Genomic DNA, 23,510 nt, shown 5'->3' with positions numbered 1-23,510 from the left:
CCAATATGGCATTCAGAGTATCAATTTCAAGAACTCCCTTCTTTTGAGGCATCCCATTACTCACAGGATTCCTCTCAGAAGTGTACATGAACTGGTTATTAGCAACCATGTCAATGAGTTCTTGAGCTTCTGCAAGCGTTTTCTTTAGGTGAATGGATCCACCTGCAGAAGTATCTAATGACATCTTAGCTAATTCAGACAGACCATCATAGAATATATCCAGGATGGTCCATTCTGAAAGCATGTCAGAAGGACATTTTTTAGTCAGTTCCTTGTATCTCTCCCAAGCTTCATAGAGGGATTCACCTTCTTTCTGCCTGAAGGTTTGAACATCCACTCTAAGCTTGCTTAGATTTTGAGGAGGAAAGAACTTGGCTAAGAAAGCCTTGACCAGCTTATCCCAAGAGTTCAGGCTATCCTTAGGTTGAGAGTCCAACCATATTCTAGCTCTGTCTCTTATAGCAAAAGGGAAAAGCATGAGCCTATAGACTTCATGATCTACTCCATTAGTCTTAACAGTATCACAGATCTGCAAGAATTCAGTTAAGAACTGAAAAGGATCTTCATATGGAAGTCCATGAAACTTGCAGTTTTTTTGCATTAGAGAAACCAATTGAGGTTTAAGCTCAAAATTGTTTGCTCCAATGGTAGGGATGGAGATGCTTCTTCCATGTAAATTGGAATTAGGTGCAGTAAAGTCACCAAGCATCCTCCTTGCATTATTATTATTTTCGGCTGCCATCTCCTCTTCTTGTTCGAAAATTTCTGAAAGGTGCTTGCTGGATTATTGTAATTTAGCTTCTCTTAGTTTCCTCTTCAGAGTCCTTTCAGGTTCTGGATCTGCTTCAACAAGAATGTTCTTGTCCTTGCTCCTGCTCATATGAAAAAGAGGAAACAGAAAAATAATAATAATAGGGATCCTTTTTACCCAGGTATAGAGGTTCCCCTGTGTGAGTAGAAGAAGAAAAGAATGTAGTGTGAAGAAGGGAAGAAAAAAAAACTCGAACACAGGGAGGGAGGTAGTGTTCGAATTTTTGGATGGGAGAGAAGTGTTAGTAGATAAATAAATAAATAGAAGGAGATGAGAGAGAAAGAGGAATTTCGAAACTTATTTTTGAAAAATGGTTAGTGATTTTCGAAAATTAAAAGAAGAAATAAATTAAAATTGAATTTTGAAAAAGAGGGAGATATTTTCGAAAATTAGAGAGAGAGGTTTAGTTAGGTAGTTTTGAAAAAGATAAGAAACAAACAAAAAGTTGGTTAATTAGTTGAAACAAATTTGAAAATCAATTTTGAAAAGATAAGAAGATAAGAAGTTAGAAAAGATATTTTAAAATCAAATTTTTGAAAAAGATAAGATAAAAAGATATTTTTGAAAAGATATGATTGAAATTAGTTTTGAAAAAGATTTGATTTTTAAAATCACAATTAATGACTTGATTCATAAGAAATCACAAGATATGATTCTAGAACTTAAAGTTTGAATCTTTCTTAACAAGCAAGTAACAAACTTGAAATTTTTGAATCACAACATTAATTGATGATGTTATTTTCGAAAATTATGTGATAAAGATAAGAAAAAGATTTTTGAAAAATATTTTTAAAATTTTCGAAAATAACTAAGAAAAATAAAAAAGATTTGACTTTTGAAAAAGATTTTGAAAAAGATAAGATTTTTTTTAAATTGAAAATTTGATTTGACTCATAAGAAACAACTAAGTTTTAAAAAGTTTTGAAAAAGTCAACTCAAATTTTCGAAATTTATGAGTGAAAAAGGGAAAGATATTTTTTTATTTTTTGAATTTTTAATGATGAGAGAGAAAAACATGAAAAAGACTCAATGCATGAAAATTTTGGATCAAAACAATGAATGCATGCAAGAATGCTATGAATGTCAAGATGAACACCAAGAACACTTTGAAGATCAAGATGAACACCAAGAACTTATTTTTGAAAAATTTTTTATGCAAAGAAAACATGCAAGACACCAAACTTAGAAATTTTTAATGCTTAGACACTAAGAATTCAAGAATGCATATGAAAAACACCATACAACACAAAACAATAAAATATCAAGATCAAACAAGAAGACTTACCAAGAACAACTTGAAGATCATGAAGAACACTATGAATGCATGAATTTTTGAAAAATGCATAGAATTTTTAGAAAAAATGCAGTTGACACCAAACTTGAAATTGACTCAAGATTCAAACAAGAAACACAAAATATTTTTGATTTTTTTATGATTTTATTAATTTTTTTTCGAAAAACATCTAGGAAAAAAAAAGGATTTCAAAATTTTTAATATGAATTCCATGAATCTTGTACTCTTAGTCTAAAGCTCCAATCTGAGGGTTAGGCATGGCTTAATAGCCAGCCAAGCTTTAGTATGCTATTACATGCATTGAAGTGATTAGTTGAAGACCAATCCCAAAGCAGTTTGGATATGGCTTTACAGCCAGATAGGATTCAACATGTTACCATGAAACTCTAGAATTCATTCTTAAAAAATTCTGAAATAATTTTCGAAAACAAAGGGAAATTTTTTGAAAGATTTTTGAAAAAAATTTTTGAAAACTTTTTGAAAATAAAATAAGAGGAAAATTACCTAATCTGAGCAACAGGATGAACCGTCAGTTGTCCAAACTCAAACAATCCCCGGCAACAGCGCCAAAAACTTGGTGCACGAAATTGTGATCTCAGGCAACGGCGCCAAAAACTCTGTACGCACGTCTTAATAAATTGTTTTCATTCACAACTTCGATACAACTAACCAGCAAGTGCACTGGGTCGTCCAAGTAATAAAACCTTACGTGAGTAAGGATCGATCCCACGAAGATTGTTGGTATGAAGCAAGCTATGGTCACCTTGTAAATCTCAGTCAGGCGGATATAAAATAGTTATGGAGTTTTCGAAAATTTATAATAAATAAATAGAAAATAAAGATAGAAACACTTATGTATATCATTGGTGAGAATTTCAGATAAGAGTATGGAGATGCTTTCGTTCCTCTGAACTTCTGCTTTCCTGCTGTCTTCATCCAATCAATCTTACTCCTTTCCATGGCTGGCTTTATGTAAGGACATCACCATTGTCAATGGCTACTTTTCATCCTCTCTGTGAAAATGGTCCGATGCACTGTCACTGCATGGCTAATCATCTGGAGGCATCACCGTGGTCAATGGCTGCATCCTATCCTCTTGTGAAAATGGTCCAAATGCTCTGTCATAGCACGGCTAATCATCTGAGGTTCTCGATCATACTGGAATAGGATTCACCCTCCTTTTGCGTCTGTCACTACGCCCAGCACTCGCGAGTTTGAAGTTCGTCACAGTCATTCAATCCCAGAATCCTACTCGGAATACCACAGACAAGGTTTAGACTTTCCGGATTCTCATGAATGCCGCCATCAATCTAGCTTATACCACGAAGATTCTGATTAAGAGATCCAAGAGATAATCATTCAATCTAAGGTGGAACAGAAGTGGTTGTCAGGCACGCATTCGTGGGGGAATGATGATGATTGTCACGTTCATCACATTCATGTTGAAGTGCGAATGAATATCTTAGAAGCGAAACAAGTTGAATTGAATAGAAAAGCAGTAGTACTTTGTATTGATTCATGAGGAACAGCAGAGCTCCACACCTTAATCTATGGAGTGTAGAAACTCTACCATTGAAAATACATAAGTGAAAGGTCCAGGCATGGCCGAATGGCCAGCCCCCAAAACGAGATCACAGGATCAAAAATACAATCCAGGATATCTAATACAATAGTAAAAAGTTCTATTTATAATAAACTAGCTACTAGGGTTTACAGAAGTAAGTAATTGATGCATAAATCCACTTCCGGGGTCCACTTGGTGTGTGCTTGAGCTGAGCTTTAGCTTTCCACGTGCAGAGGCTTCTTTTGGAGTTGAACGTCAGGTTGTAACATGTTTCTGGCGTTCAACTCTGGTTTGTGACGTGTTTCTGGCGTTTAACTCCAGACAGCAGCGTAGAACTGGAGTTCAACACCCTTTTACGTCATCTAAACTCGGCCAAAGTATGGACTATTATATATTTCTGGAAAGCTCTGGATGTCTACTTTCCAACGCAATTGGAAGCGCGCCATTTTGAGTTCTGTAGCTCCATAAAATTCACTTTGAGTGCAGGGAGGTCAGAATCCAACAACATCAGCAGTCCTTCTTCAACCTCTGAATCTGTTTTTTGCTCAAGTCCCTCAATTTCAGCCAGAAAATACCTGAAATCACAGAAAAATACACAAACTCATAGTGAAGTCCAGAAATGTGAATTTAACATAAAAACTAATAAAAATATCCCTAAAAGTAACTAGATCCTACTAAAAACATACTAAAAACAATGCCAAAAAGCGTATAAATTATCCGCTCATCACCTTGCCGAGCAAGTGTTTCCAATAGGTCTTTGGCTATTACGCACTCATCGGTTGTGTGTCCATATTTCTGCTGGAAGGCACAGTGCTTGCTTTTATCTACGAACCTCTGGTCCTGATAGCTCCCCGCTCTCGCTAGAGGTTTTATGATCTTGGCGTTGAGTATTTCTTTGATTATCTTTTCCCTCCTTGTGTTGAACCTGGTGTAGTTGTCGAATTTTGGAGTGAGTTTGAATGGTTTGCCGAGCTCTTTGTTATGAGTCGACCTTGGTATTCGGTCTTCCTCCCTCTTAGGTTTTCTTTCTGTTTTGTTGGCCTCACGTAGTTCTTCAATCTCCATCTGTCTGGCTGCTCTCTCCCGGAACTCCTCTAATGTCTTTGGTTTGGTGATTGCAATCGTCTCTCTGAATTTTCCGGGTCGAAGGCCGGCCTTAAGGGCGTGTAGGTGGACGGCGGGATCCAGATCTGGTATTTCCATTGTTGCTTATGCGAATCTGGTCAGGTAGTCTTTCAGACTTTCCTGGGAAACTTGGCGGATGGTGCCGACGTAATCCGATCCGTAGACGTATATTCGTGCTGCAGCAAAGTAATCAATGAAAGACTTTGCCAACTCTTCAAAAGAAGAAATTGACCCTGCAGGTAATTTCGAAAACCAAAGTAAAGCGGCTCCGTCAAGGTAAGTTGGAAAAGCTCTACAAAGTACAGGTTCGTTATTAGAGCCGTTAAAAAACATCATAGACTGAAATTTTTTAATATGAGCCCGGGAGTCACCAATCCCCTTATATGGCTCGAGTGAGGAAGGCAGTGTGAAATGCTTTGGCATTTGGAAATTCGTGACTTCTTCAGAGAATGGGTTGTCTAAGGTCAGTCTCTCCTTCGGGGGGTTGACGCTTAATAGGTCGGCGCCGCCCTGGGCTGAGCTTTTGGAATTGCCCTCTTCCCGTTTGTTGGTGTTGTTATGTGCTGATAACTCGGCGAGCCTTTTGACCTCTGCTTGTAGTTCGGCCTGCGTGAGTTGATGAACTCCGTTGTCGGCCATGTCTGGAGGTCGCGAGACCCTGTAAAAGAAAACTCAAAGTGTAGTAATAAAAAGGAAAAAAGTGGGGTTAGTGTAACCAGGCCCCACAGTGGGCGCCAAATGTTCCGTTCTATGTGAGCCGAGGAGTGTGGCTGCTCTGAGTGGTTATTCGTCCTCAGCGGAGTTATACGTCGGCCAGGGATGGCGCGGTGAATAATCCTCGGCCTTCTGAAACACGACGGCGGGAGCACCTGCACAAAGCACTCCGACGCTCAAGTAAGAATGTGAGTTATGAGAAAGTAAGAGTAATAACTTAGAGTGAATTCTGTGACCTGTCTCGTGGGTTGTGTTCTCTGAGCCTTTATAGACAAGTGGTGTTAATTTGTTCCGATGTACATGGTCGGTGCCGTTATCAGTATCTTTTGTTGTGTAGAGTCGTGATCTATTCTGATTAGTGGGTTCTGTTCTTATAGACCACGACTAGGAGATAAGGCTGACTTAGTCAGGGGTTTCTGTTACAGTTTCCTTCGTTTCCGATCTTTAAGTTCGGTTTCGATTTTGGCTTTATTTCCAAGTATAACGGGGTACACATCAATTCCTATTCTTGCATGAATAAACTGGGTATAGCTTGTCCTCTTTACAGCCAATTCCGAATTTTTTATCTCGACTCTAAATTTCTTGTCTGAGAAGAAATACACCTTGGTGTTAGGAGAATAAAATGGGAGAGTACCTACAAAATGTACTCCAATACTTAAGGCAGTTCAATGTATATTTGTATGAGTCTTATAGAAGATAAACTATTTTACTTTTTTTATAAATAAAACGAACTATTAACAGTTATACTTTAGCAATTATTTTTATTGAAGAATAATAATACCATATCAAAAAGTTATAGTATACTTTTTGGTGTGTAAATCCAAATTATAACAACTATATTAATTTTAATAATAGATTCAGAAAGAGGTGTTGCAAAGTTGCTCCAAATACCAAACTCTTTCATTGAGTTCATTCCAAATTACCCTAATATTTATATTAGTATTGGAGATATGCACAAATGGGAGACTATCACAAATTCTATTCTGTAAATACCAAGCATCATATCAAAAGGATTGTTATATATTGTCACGACTCTAAGCCAATCCCTCCTATAAGTACTGCAACGCTTTTCCAGTACTCCTCTAATGATTAAAAGTATTTTTTTGAACAGGCATATTTAAAGAATGTAATCTTTTGAGATATTTATGAGTATAATTCGAATTTAAAGATAAATCACGAATACTTAGACCACCAAAATTTTTTGAAATAATCAATAACTTTTAATTAACAAGAGAAAAATACCTTCTTTCATTGTTATCTTTCCAAACAAATTGGCGAATAAATGAATTAATTTTATCATAAAGTATAATTTAAGAGAAAAAAAAGTATTGCAAACAGAATCAGAAATTACAGATTTAATTAGCCAAAGCATCGATTATGTAGTCATTGTAATGTATTTTTTGACAAGAGGACAAAAGGACAAAAGGACAAATAAGTTTTTAATCTTTTTGTCCGTAAATATTTATATTTTTAAAAATTTAAAAATATATTTAAATTTTTAGCTTTTTTAAAATTTGGACATATAGATTCTTAGGTTTAATATATTCCATTTTAAAAACTTGGATCTGCCGCACTAAGTAGATAAAACTTGGATTTGCGTACTAAAAAGTTAATGACCTATTTACCATTTTAATATTTAATAACTCAGATAAAAATAATTAACTTCTAATTTTATTATTTTACCGTCTCATCTTTTGGTATGCTGCAAGAGGAAGAGGTGTCCCAGTTCGAGTTCCCCTTCTCCTATAACGTGAAGAAATCCAAATTTGCTTTTTGGTTGAACTCCACACAGCAATGGTCAACGTCGCTGACTTATCTGCATCTGCTCACAAATAAAACGACATCGCTCGCTCACCACAATTGCAGTGTACTCGAAAATGGAACAAAAAGGGCGCAGATTGTTGCTGATGCCATCACCGTTACAGGGCCACGTCACCCCAATGCTCCAGCTGGCACACACTCTCCACTCTAACGGTTTTTCCATAACCGTCATCTACACTTCTTCCTTCACGCATCCCCACCTCTCTTCTTCCTACCCTAACTTCACCTTCCTCTCCATCTCCGACGCCTTGTCGGAACTCGAAGCCTCCACCTCGGCCTCCGATCCCGTGCACCTCACGCGCCTCCTCAACGTACGCTGCGTTGAGCCGTTGAAACAGTGCTTGGTCACCTTGTTGAAGAACGATGATCGTGTTGCTTGCTTCATCGCTGATGCGGCGCTTCATTTCACTCAATCTGTTTGCGATGGGTTTAAGCTTCCCAGACTTGTGCTTAGGACTGGTGGCGCTTCTTCCTTTCTTGTCTTCGCTTCTTTCCCTCTCCTTAGAGAAAAAGGTTACCTCCCTGTTCAAGGTTCGTTCTTCTCCATTCTTCACTTATGCAACCATGCTACGGGTTTAGGATTTAGAAATATATTTTTTTATCTTCGCGGTTTAATTTTGCGGTTGTAAAAATGTTTACTACTATGTCACTAGAAATTTGATTATTTTGGTGGCGGATTCTGCGGATTTTCATTGAGCATTTTTTAAAAGAGTTTGACCAATTTATATATAGTAATATATAATCTTCTAATCCAAGAGCCTGTTCTTGTAAAATGTTACGCTGATAAAATATTATTGCGATTTGATCGTTAACTCTATTTTATTTGATTATTGTTACAAATTTACTTCAATCACTCTGTGAGTTTAGTTTGTATTCTTTTTGGAAACTCTTATCGAATAAAGTTGGGTTCTCCGACTCTCAGCTTAGAGTGTTTTGTTCTGTTTCTTTAGCTTTTTATAGTGGCTTGCGTTAGATAGTGACTGTAATAAGCTTTGAATACCGTTAGTAGTGTTAAAAGACAAAGTATTTTTGAATATAGTTGTATAGTTTAGTGTGAAGCAATGTTTGTGTGAGTAGAAAGCTGAGCGAAACATGTTTTTAGCAAGGAGTAAATCTAGAATCAATGTTGAATAGAATATAGTTCTTTTTAACGATTAAAAGAAATATCAGTTTAACATGGAATATTGTTTCTGTATCATTCCAAAACATGTCATTTTTAACTATTGTTGAAAACCCAGAATCTCAGCTGGAAGAACCTGTGGTGGAGCTTCCACCACTTAAGGTGAAAGACCTTCCAAAGATCGAGACCCGTGATCCTGAGGCCTTCTATGAATTTGTTGTTCAATTTGTCGATGAATGCAAGGCTTCTTCTGGGGTGATTTGGAACTCCTTTGAAGAGTTGGAATCATCTGCACTGGCAAAACTGCGCCAACTATTTTCGATACCAATATACCCTATAGGCCCTTTCCACAAGCACTTCCCTGAAGGCTCAACTTCCTCTAGCTTATTGACCCCGGACACAAGCTGCATCTCTTGGTTAGACACACAAGAGCATAACAGTGTTGTTTATGTGAGTTTTGGAAGCATTGCATCAATAACTAAGGCTGAGTTTCTAGAGATAGCTTGGGGGCTAGCCAACAGCATGCAGCCATTCTTGTGGGTGGTTCGCCCTGGGTTGATCCGTGGTTCAGAGTGGCTCGAACCATTGCCCAGCAGGTTCATGGAGAATTTGGGTGGAAGAGGGTACATTGTGAAATGGGCTCCTCAAGAACAAGTGCTGGCACATGTAGCTGTGGGGGCATTTTGGACTCATAATGGTTGGAACTCAACTTTGGAGAGCATTTGTGAAGGGGTCCCTATGATTTGTTCACCATGCTTTGCAGACCAAAAGGTAAATGCTAAATATGTGAGTGATGTTTGGAGGGTTGGTGTGAAATTAGAGAATAAGCTTGACAGAGAGGAGATAGAGAAGACCATTAGAAAAGTAATGGTTGGGGATGAAGGGAAAGCGATAAGGGATAATGTCTTAGATCTGAAGGAAAAGGCTAAAATTAGCTTGAAAGAAGGTGGCTCTTCTTATTCTTCCCTTGATGGCTTGGTTACTGACATCTTGTCTTTGAAATCATCCACTTCTGAAGTTCATTGATCTCTCTACAAAATTCAGGTCTCAGTTAACATTGAAATACTTGTACTTCCAAAAGTTTACTTTTATAACGTATGAATCAACAAAATAGAATATTTTTATTAGGAGGGAATATGAGTTTGCATTGAATTTCTGTTGGATTAATCGTCTATGTATCACATGCATATGGCGAACTATGCTAATTGATAAGTGACTACTTTTTGCAGTTCACATCTGTTATGTTTATTTAAAAAACAAAGATTGAGTTTGTAATGTATACTTATATTCTCTGTAAAGAAAATGAAATCATATGTAGATAAGAATCTAATACCTTAGGATTACTCACAACTAAATTCAGAAACAAGAAACATATAATTCGAGTAAATCTTGAGCAATGCAACAATGACATTTTTACACAACAGTGTTATAATCTGGATGAGCCACTTGAACTAGTCCTTGTTCTTAAGTCTGTAACACTCACCATTATATCATACCCTTATTTAGTATTTTGAGCCTTTTCTTGTACGTTCCATTTCCAGCCTTTAAACTATCATTTTGATGTATACTTCAGCTAGAATGAATGTGACTGCTTTGCATGTGATTATTGATATTCTAGAGACTTCTCAATCACCATATTCCACACTGTATTCAACTCTCCAAACCCATCAAACCACAATTCACTTTTTATGCAATTCCTGGTTCCTTAATGCTAACTGTGTGATTCCATTACGTAATGGATTGGCCACATTATCAAGTGAAAGTTGCAAAGAGGCTATAGCATGCTTTATCACTGATGTAGTGTCACAGGCTGCTGCCGATGAAGTTGGAATCCCAAGGCTAGCGTTGAGGACAACATGTGTTTTCCTTCCTAGCGTGGCATGCCTTCCTACTATTGCGTGAAAAGGGTTAGCTTCTTCTACAAGGTGAGTCTCTCTAACTCTTGTATGCATGCTCATAGTTTGGTGCATTCTGCAGTGCAATTGAACTGTGAGGTATGATATCATGGTTAGAACTTTAGATTACGAAAGTCATAGGCATGAGTTATCTCCTTGATGTACAATTCAAAAAGTGATGGGTAGAAAGACAAATCTGGGTGTTAGGATAGCTTGTGTACAAACCTTTTTTTTTTCTTTTTACTTTTTTTTTTTCCCGGGCACAAAATAATTTGTTATCAAAATCTTAAAAAGGCTCTTGTGAAAAATGCTTTATCCTAAGAATTTAGTCTAATCTCAAAACCTACTAATTAGAATATGAAATATGACTGCCTCTGTACTGTAACCAACAGTTCAATAGTCCAACCAAACAAAAGATATATAGTTGTATTAGAATAGCTCTTTGTTCTGTTTCATGCTTTGATTTTTCACTAGAAAGTGAAATATGTAAAATGGTTAGTCAATCTTGGATCAATAACTTTCATAGTTTGATGGTCTTTCTTAATGGTTTAAGGATGATTAACTTCTTAATTCACTTTATAAGAATACTCACTTTAGACTATAGAGAATCCAAATCTGGTTGCATTGTAAATCACTCTATTAAGTCTTAACTATACATCACTGTCATTTCCAGCCACTGAAGGTTTCAGAAAATGATATTAGAACATTGGCTTCTGTATCTTCAGTTTCTCTAATCTCTAAGTTTCACTGAATTGACAAAAAAGAAAAGGAAAAAAAATTAAAGAAAAAAAAGTCCCCATTGATTATTGCATATTGCCACATTCCTATACTATATATGTTGCAACAATGTACCAATGAGGACAAGTCTATTTACAAAATTTACAACTCTTCTTCATTACTCTCATCATCACTGGTGCAAGAATCATCATCCATGTTAACTGCCGCCACTTTGGAAGTGCTGATCCTAAAAGAAGCTGAGCGAATCTTGTATGGCAACTTGGAATTTCCGGTAGGAACCACCCTGCCACCACCACAACCATCTTCGCTGCCATGCTCCTCCCTCCTCAAGTCACTAGGTGGCAAGAAACAATCCAAGGACAAGCCTTGAACATTAAAGTCAACTTCCTCAACCTGCCAACTCTCTTCCATCCTTGTCCTCGAATGCGTCTCAGGTCCCTCGCCAAACCGGAACAATGACACCCGTGTCGTCCCACCGTGCGCTATCTGGATGGCGTCGATGGCTCTGTAGTCTTGTATGAGGGACTCCATGTTGGTTTCCCAGTATATGGTTTCTGTTGCTGAGGTCTTGAGCTTGAGAAGGTGTGAGTCCTCTAGCTGCACCAAGAGGCCTGTTCTTTGGCTGAAGTAGCCCCACACGGTGTGCCGTACTATCTCCACGTTGCTGTTACTTCGTGCTTGCAGCGCCGACGTCTCAGCTTCATGTCGAAGTATGAAACAGTCCTCCATGTTCACTGTCTTCTCTCCAATGCATATGGAGTTGCTGAACAGATTTGCTGTGGACCTTGGATCAAGACCCTGTTAACAAAATATAAAAAGTTTATATATTTGAACATATATACTATGTACAATTTATTCCCAAAATGTGGATCCAATTTAAGTATGAATTGATGTGTTAGTATGTTACCACTCGTGTACTCATAATAATATTTTACCATTTGATCAAATTTTACTTTTGATATGTGAGATTCGTATCTTGTACTTATGTAACTATATGTAATCAAACTTATATATAAAATATTTTTACAACTGAAACATATCAAAAATAATTTTTTAAAAAGGAATAAACTGAGTCAAACACAAATTATTAGCGAGCTACTAAATTCTTGTTTAGATTCACTCTGCTTATTATGAAGAAAGCTTGACAAGGGCATGTGACTTTGAGAATCATGCCTCGTAGCATTTGGACCTAACTACTAACAAAACAATAGGATTGATAAGTTTTTTGTTGGGGGTCATATGATTGATAAGAGACTAAGCCCATAATACTGAACCAATGTAGTAGCAATATAAACTAGTTTAATTAGGTCATGGCCCATGTTTAAAATTCAACTTCTGTTTTTTATCTCTTACCAATCAAGTAGAAAATTCCAAATTGAATCACCCGAAGTTTCAAGAGCATCAACGGCAAAAGAATAAAACAGCTTAGGAATGCATTAGAACAGGTTGTCACAGGGTGAGCAAGGATTAATTATGATAATATTGTTGACTTGTCTCAATCGCAACTAACTAAATTGGAAAAGTGTCCCAATTTGACTTTAAGCTTTAGATTGAAGGAATTTCCGCGCATTCCCCTCTTACAAAATTTAGACCTTTGTTATGGAATTAGATGTGGGGAAAACTTAGATAGAAAAGGACAAATAATTGGAAAGAAAAACAATTTTTGTAAGTCAGACCTGATTATTCATGTATTTTTTTATCAATATAAATTTTTTAGATAAATATATTTATGACATAATATTAAAATTTTTATAATCAAAAGAGATAGAATCTGATCTTTGTTAATTCAGCAAAAAAGTCTTGTATTCTTTTCGTTTAATTTCCTTTCAAAATGGAGGAGCACTATGGGAAATTAGATCATTTGAGGAGTTAAAAAAAAATGAGTTTTGGAAAAACAGGATATATGAAACATTTAATTCACAGTTTCACACCTGAGTTAAAAAAGAAGCAAATTTGAAGAAAAAGGGAAGAACAAATAGCACTTTAAAAACCATATTGAATATTGACTTTAGGCTAATAAAGTGCCTTTTTTCCCATTCATATTGGTTAGGCGTAGGACTAAAGGAAGCCAAGCTATACAATTAGAAAACTAGTTCAAATAAATTACCATGAAAATCAATGGGAAGAAAAAAGGGAAAAAGAATCCTCAAATTAAAGTAGAACAAATGATTATTCACCCCAGGCCACAAATGTAATAAGAATAATCATAATTAAGCATGCTCCAATGTGTCCCATGGAAACCGAAAACAACTATAGACTAAAAATTCTACCCCAACAACAAAAATAAGTCAAACCTATGCATAGGGAAATATGAAATATGAAAATTCACTTGGTTGTTTTCCGATAAAAACTGTTAAACGATAATTTAGTTAAATATATTGAATTATTTAATGGCCAGCGCAAAAGGATACCTGTAGAAAACGGCGAAGAGGGCGTGGCGGGCCTCGAGAAGCGTGAGAATGGTGCCAAGGTGTTTGCCTCCATGCTACTTTGCCATCACTACCAGCACTGATCTTGCACCCTGATACCACAAGCTCCAAGCACCAAAGCTCTGGACTCTTCTGCCACATAACAAAACCCCCCATCTTCCCCTTTCTCTCCAACTTCTTCATCTTCATTATCTTATTATTATTTTTGTTTCCTTTATTACTCCCTTCCCCCGCCGCCGAAAACTCCGTCGTCGCCATCCTCACCTGCCCCATTGCATACATACTCTCCACTGAATTCACCGCACGCTCTCCCCCCACCGCCGCCACGTACTGCTTCACTATGTATTTTGCCATCGATGCCTCCTACGCCACCGTACAAATTCCATTCATTACATTTTAACAAATCAGAATTGTAAAATGATAAAACAAGATATTAATCATTTATCAATCGTAATTAAACTCTCATTTTCTCACTTTAACGACAGATAAAAGATAACGGATAATAATAAAGTGAAGCCCGACAAAATAAAGTGTAACGAGTGATTTTAATGTTACTGACAATGCGTTGATCTTTAATGGGTCGAGTGATGGGGTTGTTGTCAGAGGAGATAGGTGAAGGGATTAATGGCGCTCCTACAACACCCAACAAAAGCTGCAACTCTGTGTTCCTTCCTCCAAAAGCTGTAGCCATGGATGACGATCTTGATTCTCCATTATTGCTATTTGATGATAATGGCTGCTTCATCCATGACTTCATGTTCTGCCATGATGCTCTTATGGCTCCCCCTTTGTGCGTAAGTATCTCTTCCGGGATCGGAACCTCCAGCACCGTTTCGAGACCGTCCTCTCGATCAAGATTTGGACAAAGCTTCTTCATGTGTGAGAGAGAGAGAGAGAAGAAAGAAAGAAGTGAAAGTAATAAGGTTGTTCTGTTGTATATGTGTTTGTGTCAGTGATAGAGAGATGGGTACTTTGGAAGATAAAGGGTAATAGCTTTGGTTTATATCAAAGAAGTAACATGAAGGACAAGGTGGGCTTCATTTCTTTAACGGAAAGATAGAAAATAATTGGAAACAACTTGTTTGTGGTTTCTATGCTAAGAAATATAAATTTGTTATCTCAATATTTTCATATTATATATAAACAATACAATTATAACTATATTATGACGTATACACTAAAATCAAGGTTTTTTATTTAAATAAATTAAATAAATATTTTATTTATTAAAATAAATAATTATAAAGTTATTACAAAAATACCTCTCCCAGTCTTATCTCATTTACACTGTAAACGAAATATATAAAATTTAGAAAAATACGTATATCTCTATCTCTTTTACAGTGTAAACGAGATACATTCATAATTATTTCGTTTACAGTGTAAACGAAGTAAGACTGAAAAATATATTTTCGTAATAATTTTTATAATTATTTATTTTAATAAATAAAATATTTATTTAAATAAAAAATTTCTAAAATCAACCACTAAATTAATCCTTTATATGTAAATTGTATTAAAATTTTAAATATATATTAAAAATATATGAAACAATATACGTATATTTACACAAATTAATTATAACTAACGACTATATTTTGGTGCACATATAACTTTTTATAAAATATTCTATAGATACAAAAAAAATATTAGTTACATAACATACTTGTACATATAAATTTAATTTTCATGAGCATTAGTATAAAAAAATTTACACAAGCAATCGATGGATTATCACAATAAAATTAAATTTAGTTTATACATAGTATTCCGTATATTTTTTTCAGCAAAGTAATCTATAAAAAAATCAAACATTTTACAGTAGTATAATCAAATCTATTATGACCATAACTAAATTTTTTTTACAACAACATAATCGAATTTTTTATGAATATAAAATATGTAATTTATATATTAACAAAAATTTTTATCCATGTATAAATTATTTTAAAGCTACTTATCAGATTAATTCTATGTTTCTTAAACTATTTTTCTATATATATAGTGATAATAATGATCATTTATTAATAAATTCTAGAAAATATAAAAATCAGAGATTTTACGACGATGGGCAAGTATTTTTAAAAAATTAAATATATTTGACTTAGAGAATCTATTATTTATGGTGGAAATTTAAGTGCAGTCAACTTCACGTGAAGTAACTGAGAGTCGTTAGATAAAAATTTAATCAAATTAGTCAAATTATTTAATGATTCTCAACTATCAACTTTACATAAAGTTCACTGCACTTAAATTTTCACCATTATTTATTATTAAAATCGAATTTCTTCGATCAATAATATAGTGACGTGACATATTTTTTAATGTATTTTTTATTTAATTTAATTGAGATAAATATTAAATTATTTAGTATTTTATTTGACTATATAAATTATAACTAATCAATTACATTATTATTTAATTTGACTGAAATAAATTAATTAATTTTATTTTAATTTACATTAATTTTTTAGTCTTATGTATTTTGATTATTGAGTTTTAAAAGTATTATAATTTTTAAATAGCATATTTATAAAATATTTTTTTATTTAATTTAATTAATTCAAATATATATTATTTGATTCTATTTATAATCACGTTAACGCTTGAGTTGTTATTTACCAAAAAAATTTTCATTTCCTTCATTCGCCTTAAATTTTAAATTTTAGATTTTTATTCTTTGTTTATATTTTTATTTTAATATTAAATCTAATATTTTTATTAATTTTTTTTAGAGTAAAGTATCGTTTTTGTCCCCAACGTTTGGGGTAAGTTCTATTTGTGTCCTTAACGTTTAAATCGTCCTATTTGTATGCTTAACGTTTATAAAAGTGATTCAATGTTATCCTACTATCAATTATACTAACAAATCAGATTATATTTTTTAATTATTCTCACTTGGATGTGTTCAATTTTAATATTATACCCACTATTTATGTTTAGATTCAATTATGTCCCTAAAAAAGTGAATTATGTAAATGTTGTAGGAATTAGTTTCAATATTTGATGAGCTGTTTTTCGGAGTAGATCATCGATTCTATCCCAGATATTTGTATTCTAACTTTAAGAAGAAATTTTTAAAACTCAAACTAAAGCCTCATGATGTGTAATTGACGGCAGGATAACATTGAATCACTTATACAAACGTTAGGGATACAAATATGACGACTTAAACGTTAGGGACATAAATAAAATTTACCCAAAACGTTGGGGACAAAAACGATACTTTACTTTTTTTTGTATAATTTTTTGTCTAATAATTATATACCCATCATTAATTATATGGTCGTGAATATGTTTTCAATTTATTAAAAAAATACAATTTTATTCTGTCATTTTTTATTTTATCTATTTTTATATTTTATAATTTATTTATCATAAAAAATAGAGTAAAGTATCATTTTTGTCCCTAACGTTTGGAGTAAATCCTATTTGTGTCCCTAACATTTAAATTGTCCTATTTGTATCTCTAACGTTTGTAAAAGTGATTCAATGTTATCCTGCCGTCAATTACACATCATAAACGCTTTAGTTTGGGTTTTAAAAATCCCTTCTTGAAGTTAGAACCACTCCGAAAAATAACTCATCAAAAGTTGAAACTAATTCCTACAACATTTACATAATTTACTTTTATAGGGACATAATTGAATCTAAACACAAATAGTGGGTATAATATTAAAATCGAACACATTCAAGTGAGACCTAATTGAGAATGAATACATCCAAGTGAAAATAATTAAAAAATATAATCTGATTTGTTAGTATAATTGATAGTAGGATAACATTGAATCACTTTTATAAACGTTAGGGATACAAATAGGACGATTTAAACGTTAGGGACAAAAACGATACTTTATTCTAAAAAATATATATGCTAAAAGAGAATCTTATTTTTTTACCAATTATTATTTCATTAAGTAATATCTTTTTTCTTATAATGTATTATTTTTACTCCTTTTTTATAAATTATAATATATTATTATTTTTTATTGTAATCTATCTCTTTTATTTTTATTTTGTTTTTATTTATTTAAATTTTATAATTTTTATTATAAATTTTATTATTTTTATCTTATACACGTTAATTTATTCTAACTATTCACATGTTGAGTCTTCTTAATATTTAAATTATATTTTTTACATGCTTAATTTCATTTTTAATTTAGAGGATTGAATGATAAAATAATATTGATAAAAATAATTATGTATCTTTTTCGTCTTTTTAGCTTATCTTCTTTTTTTTTTTTGGTAGGAATCATGAATAATTATATAATAGTACTTATGCATAAAGGCTAAGTATAAATTGTATCCTATTTTTTTTTAGTAAATTTTTGTTCTCTATCTTAAAATTAAAAAAAATATTATAAATTATTTTGGACCAATAAATCTATTATTTTTGTAGTCAACTGTAGAATTTAAAAAATATATTATAATTATTCAAAAGTTACTTTATTTAATTTAATATATTACTTTTTTTACTTGAATATTACTTTAGATTTGTGTTCAACTCAAACATTTTAACAAAAAGACATCTAAAAGGGTGCAACCCTTCTTAATTATAGAATGGATAAATTTATATGTTTATCACATTATAACTAATATTTTAGACTAAGATAAAGAAATGAATTTGTTCCTATTATAACATATTTCATAATATTATAACTTTATAATTATTATCTAATATTTTAGAAGAGTTTTAAGATGATGCACTTAAATATTGGATAAACTTTATTATTTTGTTCCTATTATTTTATATTTCACTATTTTTTGTTTAAAGTTTTTTAATACTATTCCTTTAATTTGTATCTTGGTATTTAAACAAAAAATTGGTCTAATATATTTGTCTTTTTGTCCAATAATAATTTTTTTATAGAAAATGATACTAAATTAAACATTAGTTAATTTCAAATTAAGAAATTATGTTAATTACTGTAAGTATTATCGTATTTAATTTAATTTTTTTGCACATTAATATAATTTATTGAAAATGAATGATAAATAAAATTAACAAATAATGAGAAAATAGAATGTTGATAATTACTTTTAAATAGATAATGAAATAATTTTTAGGACATTATTTATATTTAGATTATTAATAATTATAAAAATAGAATATTAGTAATTATGTTAAAATAGATACTAAAATAAGTTTTATAATATTAATTTATTTGGATTGTTAATATAGCCATAAAATACCTATTTGTTAATAATATGGAGATTATAATATTCTATTAACAATTTTTTTGTACAAAATTATCATTTATAAGATTATATTAACAATCTAAATAAATTTAGTATCATAAAATTTATTTTAATGTCTATTTTAATATAATTACTGACATTTTATTTCTGAAATTATTAATAACCCAAATATAGAAATACCCTAAAACTTACTTTATTATTTATTTTAAAATAATTATAAATATTTTATTTTTTAAATTATTTTTTAGTTTAATTTATTATTCATTTTCAATCAAACATATTGATGTATAAATAACTTAAATTAAATACAGTAATATTTGTACTAATCAACATAACTTTTTAATTTAAGATTAATTTATATTTAATTTAGTATCATTTCTATAAAAAATTATTATTAGACCAAAAAATAAATATATTAGACTAAGACTTTTTTAAAAGATATAAAAGAATAATATTAAAAAATCTCAAATAAAAAATATTTAAATATAAAATAATAAGAATAAACACAATAAAAATTTATCCAATACTTACTCACTGCCTCACTCGTATCTGCATTCTATCCATTCAAGTGCTCATCCCCAAAAATAAAGGCACTCAATCCCGTACTTTTCTACCCATTGATCTTCTGCTACATGCAGAGTTACATAGTTATTATCTTTGTTAAAATGGCATCCACAATAATTCATTATTTTAGATAGTTATGAACCACTAGAACATAAAGGAAAATGAGAACGTAATCCTTAAAAAAAGAAATCCTCACCAAGTTTAGCCCATATTCCATCATGGGGTTTCGCTTCGAAACTTTCTAATATTTTTCTTGTGTTGATAAGAAAAGAAATACATTTTCTTTTTTTGAAAAAAATGAAAATGATTTTATAAAAATTCAGTCTTTTGGAAATATAAGAAGAGAGTTTATATAGATTGAAAAAGAAGAAAAAGCGTGGAAGGGAAGAAGTAGAGCTTTGCCTTGGGGTTTGGGAGGAACAAGCGGTGAAATGATTAGGAATTGAATGAATTTGGGAATGAAATTAAAGTTAGACAAAAGGGTAGTTTTAAATTGTTTTTATTCATGAATTCATTTTTTATAGGTATAATATCAGTTTTTTTAATGAATAAATTTGTCAATTATTCAAATAATCGTGTTTAAAAATACAAATTTAAATAAAATTGATTCATTTATTTTAGTCAAATTAAATTAAATAATTAATATAATTATTAGTTATAGTTAATATATATATAATGAAACAAAATATTATATAATTTGATAATTAATTTCAATCAAAATAAATAATTAATTAATTAATTAACGTATTTAAATAAATAAAAAATATATTAAAAGATACCTTCAAAACATAACACTTCAACTATCTTATTAATTAAAAAATTCTATTTTTTAATATTATATATGAAAGATTTTAATATTTTATTATTAAAAAATAGAGTAAATCAATCAGATAAATAAATTTTATTTTATAATAATAATAATAATAATAATAATAATAATAATAATATGTAACAAATTAATATATTAATGTAAAATTTAAATTTAATAATAAAATAATAATATTACATCACACTTTGCTGTTTGAATTAAATTAGTTTAATTTTGAGAAGTGAATATAAAATTTGATTCAATCTAGACAGTTTATCAAAAATAAAATCTTATCTAATTTAAATTAGTGTGATTTTGATTGATTTTTTATTTTAGATTGGACAATAACTTTGTTTAGATTAGTTTGAATTTAAACACCTCTACTACAAGTAATGATAAGTTTATACTCAACTTTTATTTTCATATATTTAATGATTTAAATTTAAAATCTTAACATATACTCGGTATCTCTTTTATTTGATTTGTTGATATTATAAAAATAATATTTAAATAATTTTTAGTCACTATAGTTTAGTACTATATGCACTACAAAATTCTATCATTGTTGTTTATTTTATCAAAAAATATAAAAGTACTATATGCACTACAAAATTTTATCATTGTTGTTCACTTTATCAAAAAATATTTTATATGTATATATAATTGTCTCATAAATGTCTTAGAAAGTGTCTTAATAAATGTTTTTCTAAATGTTAAAGACTACTACTAATGGCTTCTCTTAGATATTAAAAAAAATGTATTATTCTTCACGTACTTACAAATCATTTTTCGATACAAGTCTATACAAATTATTTATATTCACGTGTATGTTTTTTTCGTGTCGTTACTACATATTTTTCTTCTTCATTATCTTCTTTTTATTCGTTGTTGAAGATAATGAATAATTTAAGTTCAAATTATCAATTGAATCAAAAGAAAATTGATTATTTTTTTTAATCCAATCAAGTGGTTGAGGTGTGGTTCGATTCTAGTTAATGTTTTCGTTAGTATTTTATGATTCTGTAGGTGAATAATATTTTTGTTTGTGAAAATTATTGTTCATCGTTGATGGTTTGAATTAAATGTAATGTAAAAGTTCTGTATTAGAAGAAATATTTTTCTATATTTGCAGCAAATTTGGGTATAATACGAAGATATTTAAGTGTATTGTTTAAGAATTTTCAGTGTTCTTCTTCTTTTTCATCATCATCATCATCATCATCATCATCATCTTTTTTCTTTTTTTATTCATATTTTTTCTTGTTTTATCTTCTCAAATTTTTTTTTTGTTTTATTCTCTTAACAAGAATAAAAATAAAAAAATCTAACAAAGAAGAAGAAACACATAATGGTACAAAATTACTTAGAAGAGGATGAACTTACATTTATTCAACTAAAAAAAAGAAATAAATAAAGAAAAAAATACAGCATTAGAGGAAATATTTTTCTATATTTGCAGCAAATTCGGGTGTAACAAGAAGATATTTGAGTGTAACATGATGTTAGGATTTGGTTGAATTAGTCCCACATTGCTTAGGATAACAAATGGAGTGGGTGGCCTAGGCTATAAATATGAGGCTAAGTTCTCCATTTGTTTTTGCACCAGTCAGAAACACTTTAAGCTTGTATCTGATTTTTCTTTTCCTCTGTACTCTTTGATTAGAGAGTGTTGTGAGGTGTAGTTAGATATTTGCTTTGAGAGAGTGTGGGTGTACTGGGGTGCCGGTGAGAGAAAGAAGTCTATGTGTTGTAACAATTTTCACATAGTGATATTCTCTGGTTGTCATTTGACAACGGCCGTGGTTTTTTCTCCGGTAATTAGAGTTTCCACGTTAAATTCTTGTGTTGTGATTGTGTCTATTTTATTTCTCTGTCAAATGTGTTTTCTCAAGGGGGAATGGTGTCTTATTTCCAACACATGAAGATATTTGAGTGTATTGTTTAAGAATTTTCGGTGTATGTGTGCTGATAAGTTCTGTATAATTCAAAATTCTTCTTCTTCCTCTTCTCCATCTTCTGCTGCTTCTTCTTATTTTCATCATCATCACCATCTTCTTCAATCTTCTTTTTTTTATTCATCTTTTTCTTTTTATTTTACCTTCTCAAATTTCTTCTTGTTTTACTCTCCTAACAAGAATAAAAATAAAAAAATCAAATAAAGAAGAAGAAAAAACACATAATGCTGCAAAATTACTTGGAAGATGATGAACTTACATTCATTCAACTAAAAGAAAGGAATAAATATAAAAAAAATGCAGCATTAGAGAAAATATTTTTCTGTATTTACAGCAAATTTGGGTGTAACACGAAGATATTTGAGTGTATTGTTTAAGAATTTTTGGTGTATGTGTGCTGATAAGTTCTGCATAATTCAAAACTCTTCCTTTCTCCTCCTCATCTTCTGCTTCTTCTTCTTCTTCTTCATCTTCTTATTTCATATTCTCATAATTCTTTTTGGGAGAAAAAAATGAAACAAAGAAGAAAAAATATATATAATGTTGCAAAATTAATAGAAAGATAAGGAGAAAAAAAAATGCAGCAACAACAACAGTAATAAAAAAACGATGATGAAGATGAAACACGCGAAGGAAAAGAAGGAGAAACGCAAAGGAGGAGGAGGAGGAGGAGGAGGAGGAGGAACGCGGGATACAAAGAAGAACAACGTAATTTTCATGCCGCGTTATGTAAGTGAATTTTGTTGGATTAGGGTTATCTTGTATGACTTGGATACCAAAAATACTTATGTGTCGCAGTACTCAAAAAAGTTATATGAATTTTCAACCCACAATAAGAGTAATGCTTCATGCTATTTATATGGATGCATGTTTTGCTCTTAAATTAATACATGATATGGATCAGAATTTAATAATAATGCCAAGCACATAGTGTTGGGAATAAAGAATATGATCACAATCCAATCAATTATGTGTCAAATAATTTGTTATTGTTATTATATTAAAATGTTAATATAATAAGGTTCTTGATTAAATTTAAAGATTTATCATTGAGATAGTTATCATAATATTGAGAGATAAATCTTTTATAATTTAATTTAAATTGTTCTTGGTCATAGGATTATTAAAAAAGACATTAATAATCCGGAAAAATCAATATATATATATATATATATATATATATATATATATATATATAATGGTCTTCATTGGATGAAGATTAATAGATCTCATTTATTAAATTATATATATAGCGCATATAGAGATATGACCATTGAACTGACTCACTTTGAGAATTCCTAATGGTTATAATTACCGTATATTTGTCAATAGGATATTCTCAAGATGAACATAGTAATAGAGTTTCCTTTGACCTACGACTATCATAGTAATTAACAATGTATTTATTATACTTTGATTCCGGACACCTAATACCCTAGGGTGCTAGTTGAATGGATATTGGGTATGATT

At 31.3% G+C, this 23,510-nt stretch overlaps 2 protein-coding genes and 1 non-coding gene across 4 annotated transcripts; 2 read left to right on the top strand and 1 right to left on the bottom strand.

Annotated features, from left to right (window-relative positions):
• The first annotated feature begins 238 nt into the window (after positions 1–238).
• Positions 239–346, top strand: LOC148579824 (small nucleolar RNA R71). The gene has a single exon (XR_015899499.1). It is a non-coding gene; the product is annotated as a small nucleolar RNA R71 (small nucleolar RNA).
• A 6,942-nt stretch (positions 347–7,288) lies between these two features.
• LOC107623145 (UDP-glycosyltransferase 76B1-like) lies at positions 7,289–12,027 on the top strand. Of its 2 annotated transcripts, XR_015907127.1 has the most exons (4): positions 7,289–7,860; positions 8,568–9,493; positions 10,259–10,374; positions 11,265–12,027. XR_015907127.1 is itself a non-coding variant. In XM_016325303.3 (2 exons), exons 1-2 carry the CDS (start codon positions 7,386–7,388, stop codon positions 9,473–9,475), a joined length of 1,383 nt encoding a protein of 460 aa, XP_016180789.1. In that variant the 5' UTR covers positions 7,296–7,385; the 3' UTR covers positions 9,476–9,728. The 2 variants fall into 2 exon arrangements, 1 of the variants encoding a protein (XP_016180789.1); XM_016325303.3 differs by lacking the exons at positions 10,259–10,374; positions 11,265–12,027 and having other exon boundaries at positions 7,296–7,860; positions 8,568–9,728.
• Positions 10,946–14,650, bottom strand: LOC107623146 (uncharacterized). The gene is made up of 3 exons (XM_016325304.3): positions 14,071–14,650; positions 13,494–13,874; positions 10,946–11,880 (listed from the first exon to the last, which is right to left on the bottom strand). Exons 1-3 carry the CDS (start codon positions 14,386–14,388, stop codon positions 11,224–11,226), a joined length of 1,356 nt encoding a protein of 451 aa, XP_016180790.1. The 5' UTR covers positions 14,389–14,650; the 3' UTR covers positions 10,946–11,223.
• Positions 14,651–23,510: the final 8,860 nt, after the last annotated feature.

Source organism: Arachis ipaensis, chromosome B10 (genome assembly GCF_059453495.1).
Source record: "Arachis ipaensis isolate K30076 ecotype BB chromosome B10, ASM5945349v1, whole genome shotgun sequence".
Taxonomy (NCBI): Eukaryota; Viridiplantae; Streptophyta; class Magnoliopsida; order Fabales; family Fabaceae; genus Arachis; species Arachis ipaensis.
The sequence above is the reverse complement of the archived record's forward strand: the minus strand, read 5'-3'. Positions and strand labels throughout refer to the sequence as shown.

Coding starts and splice junctions, on each gene's coding strand:
- LOC107623145 (XM_016325303.3), top strand. CDS start 7,386: ATGGAACAAAAAGGGCGCAGATTGTTGCTGATGCCATCACCGTTACAG. Junction 7,861..8,567: donor AGGTTACCTCCCTGTTCAAG/GTTCGTTCTTCT, acceptor TTGAAAACCCAG/AATCTCAGCTGGAAGAACCT.
- LOC107623146 (XM_016325304.3), bottom strand. CDS start 14,388: ATGAAGAAGCTTTGTCCAAATCTTGATCGAGAGGACGGTCTCGAAACG. Junction 13,875..14,070: donor CCATTAAAGATCAACGCATT/GTCAGTAACATT, acceptor ACGGTGGCGTAG/GAGGCATCGATGGCAAAATA. Junction 11,881..13,493: donor CTCTTCGCCGTTTTCTACAG/GTATCCTTTTGC, acceptor TTTTGTTAACAG/GGTCTTGATCCAAGGTCCAC.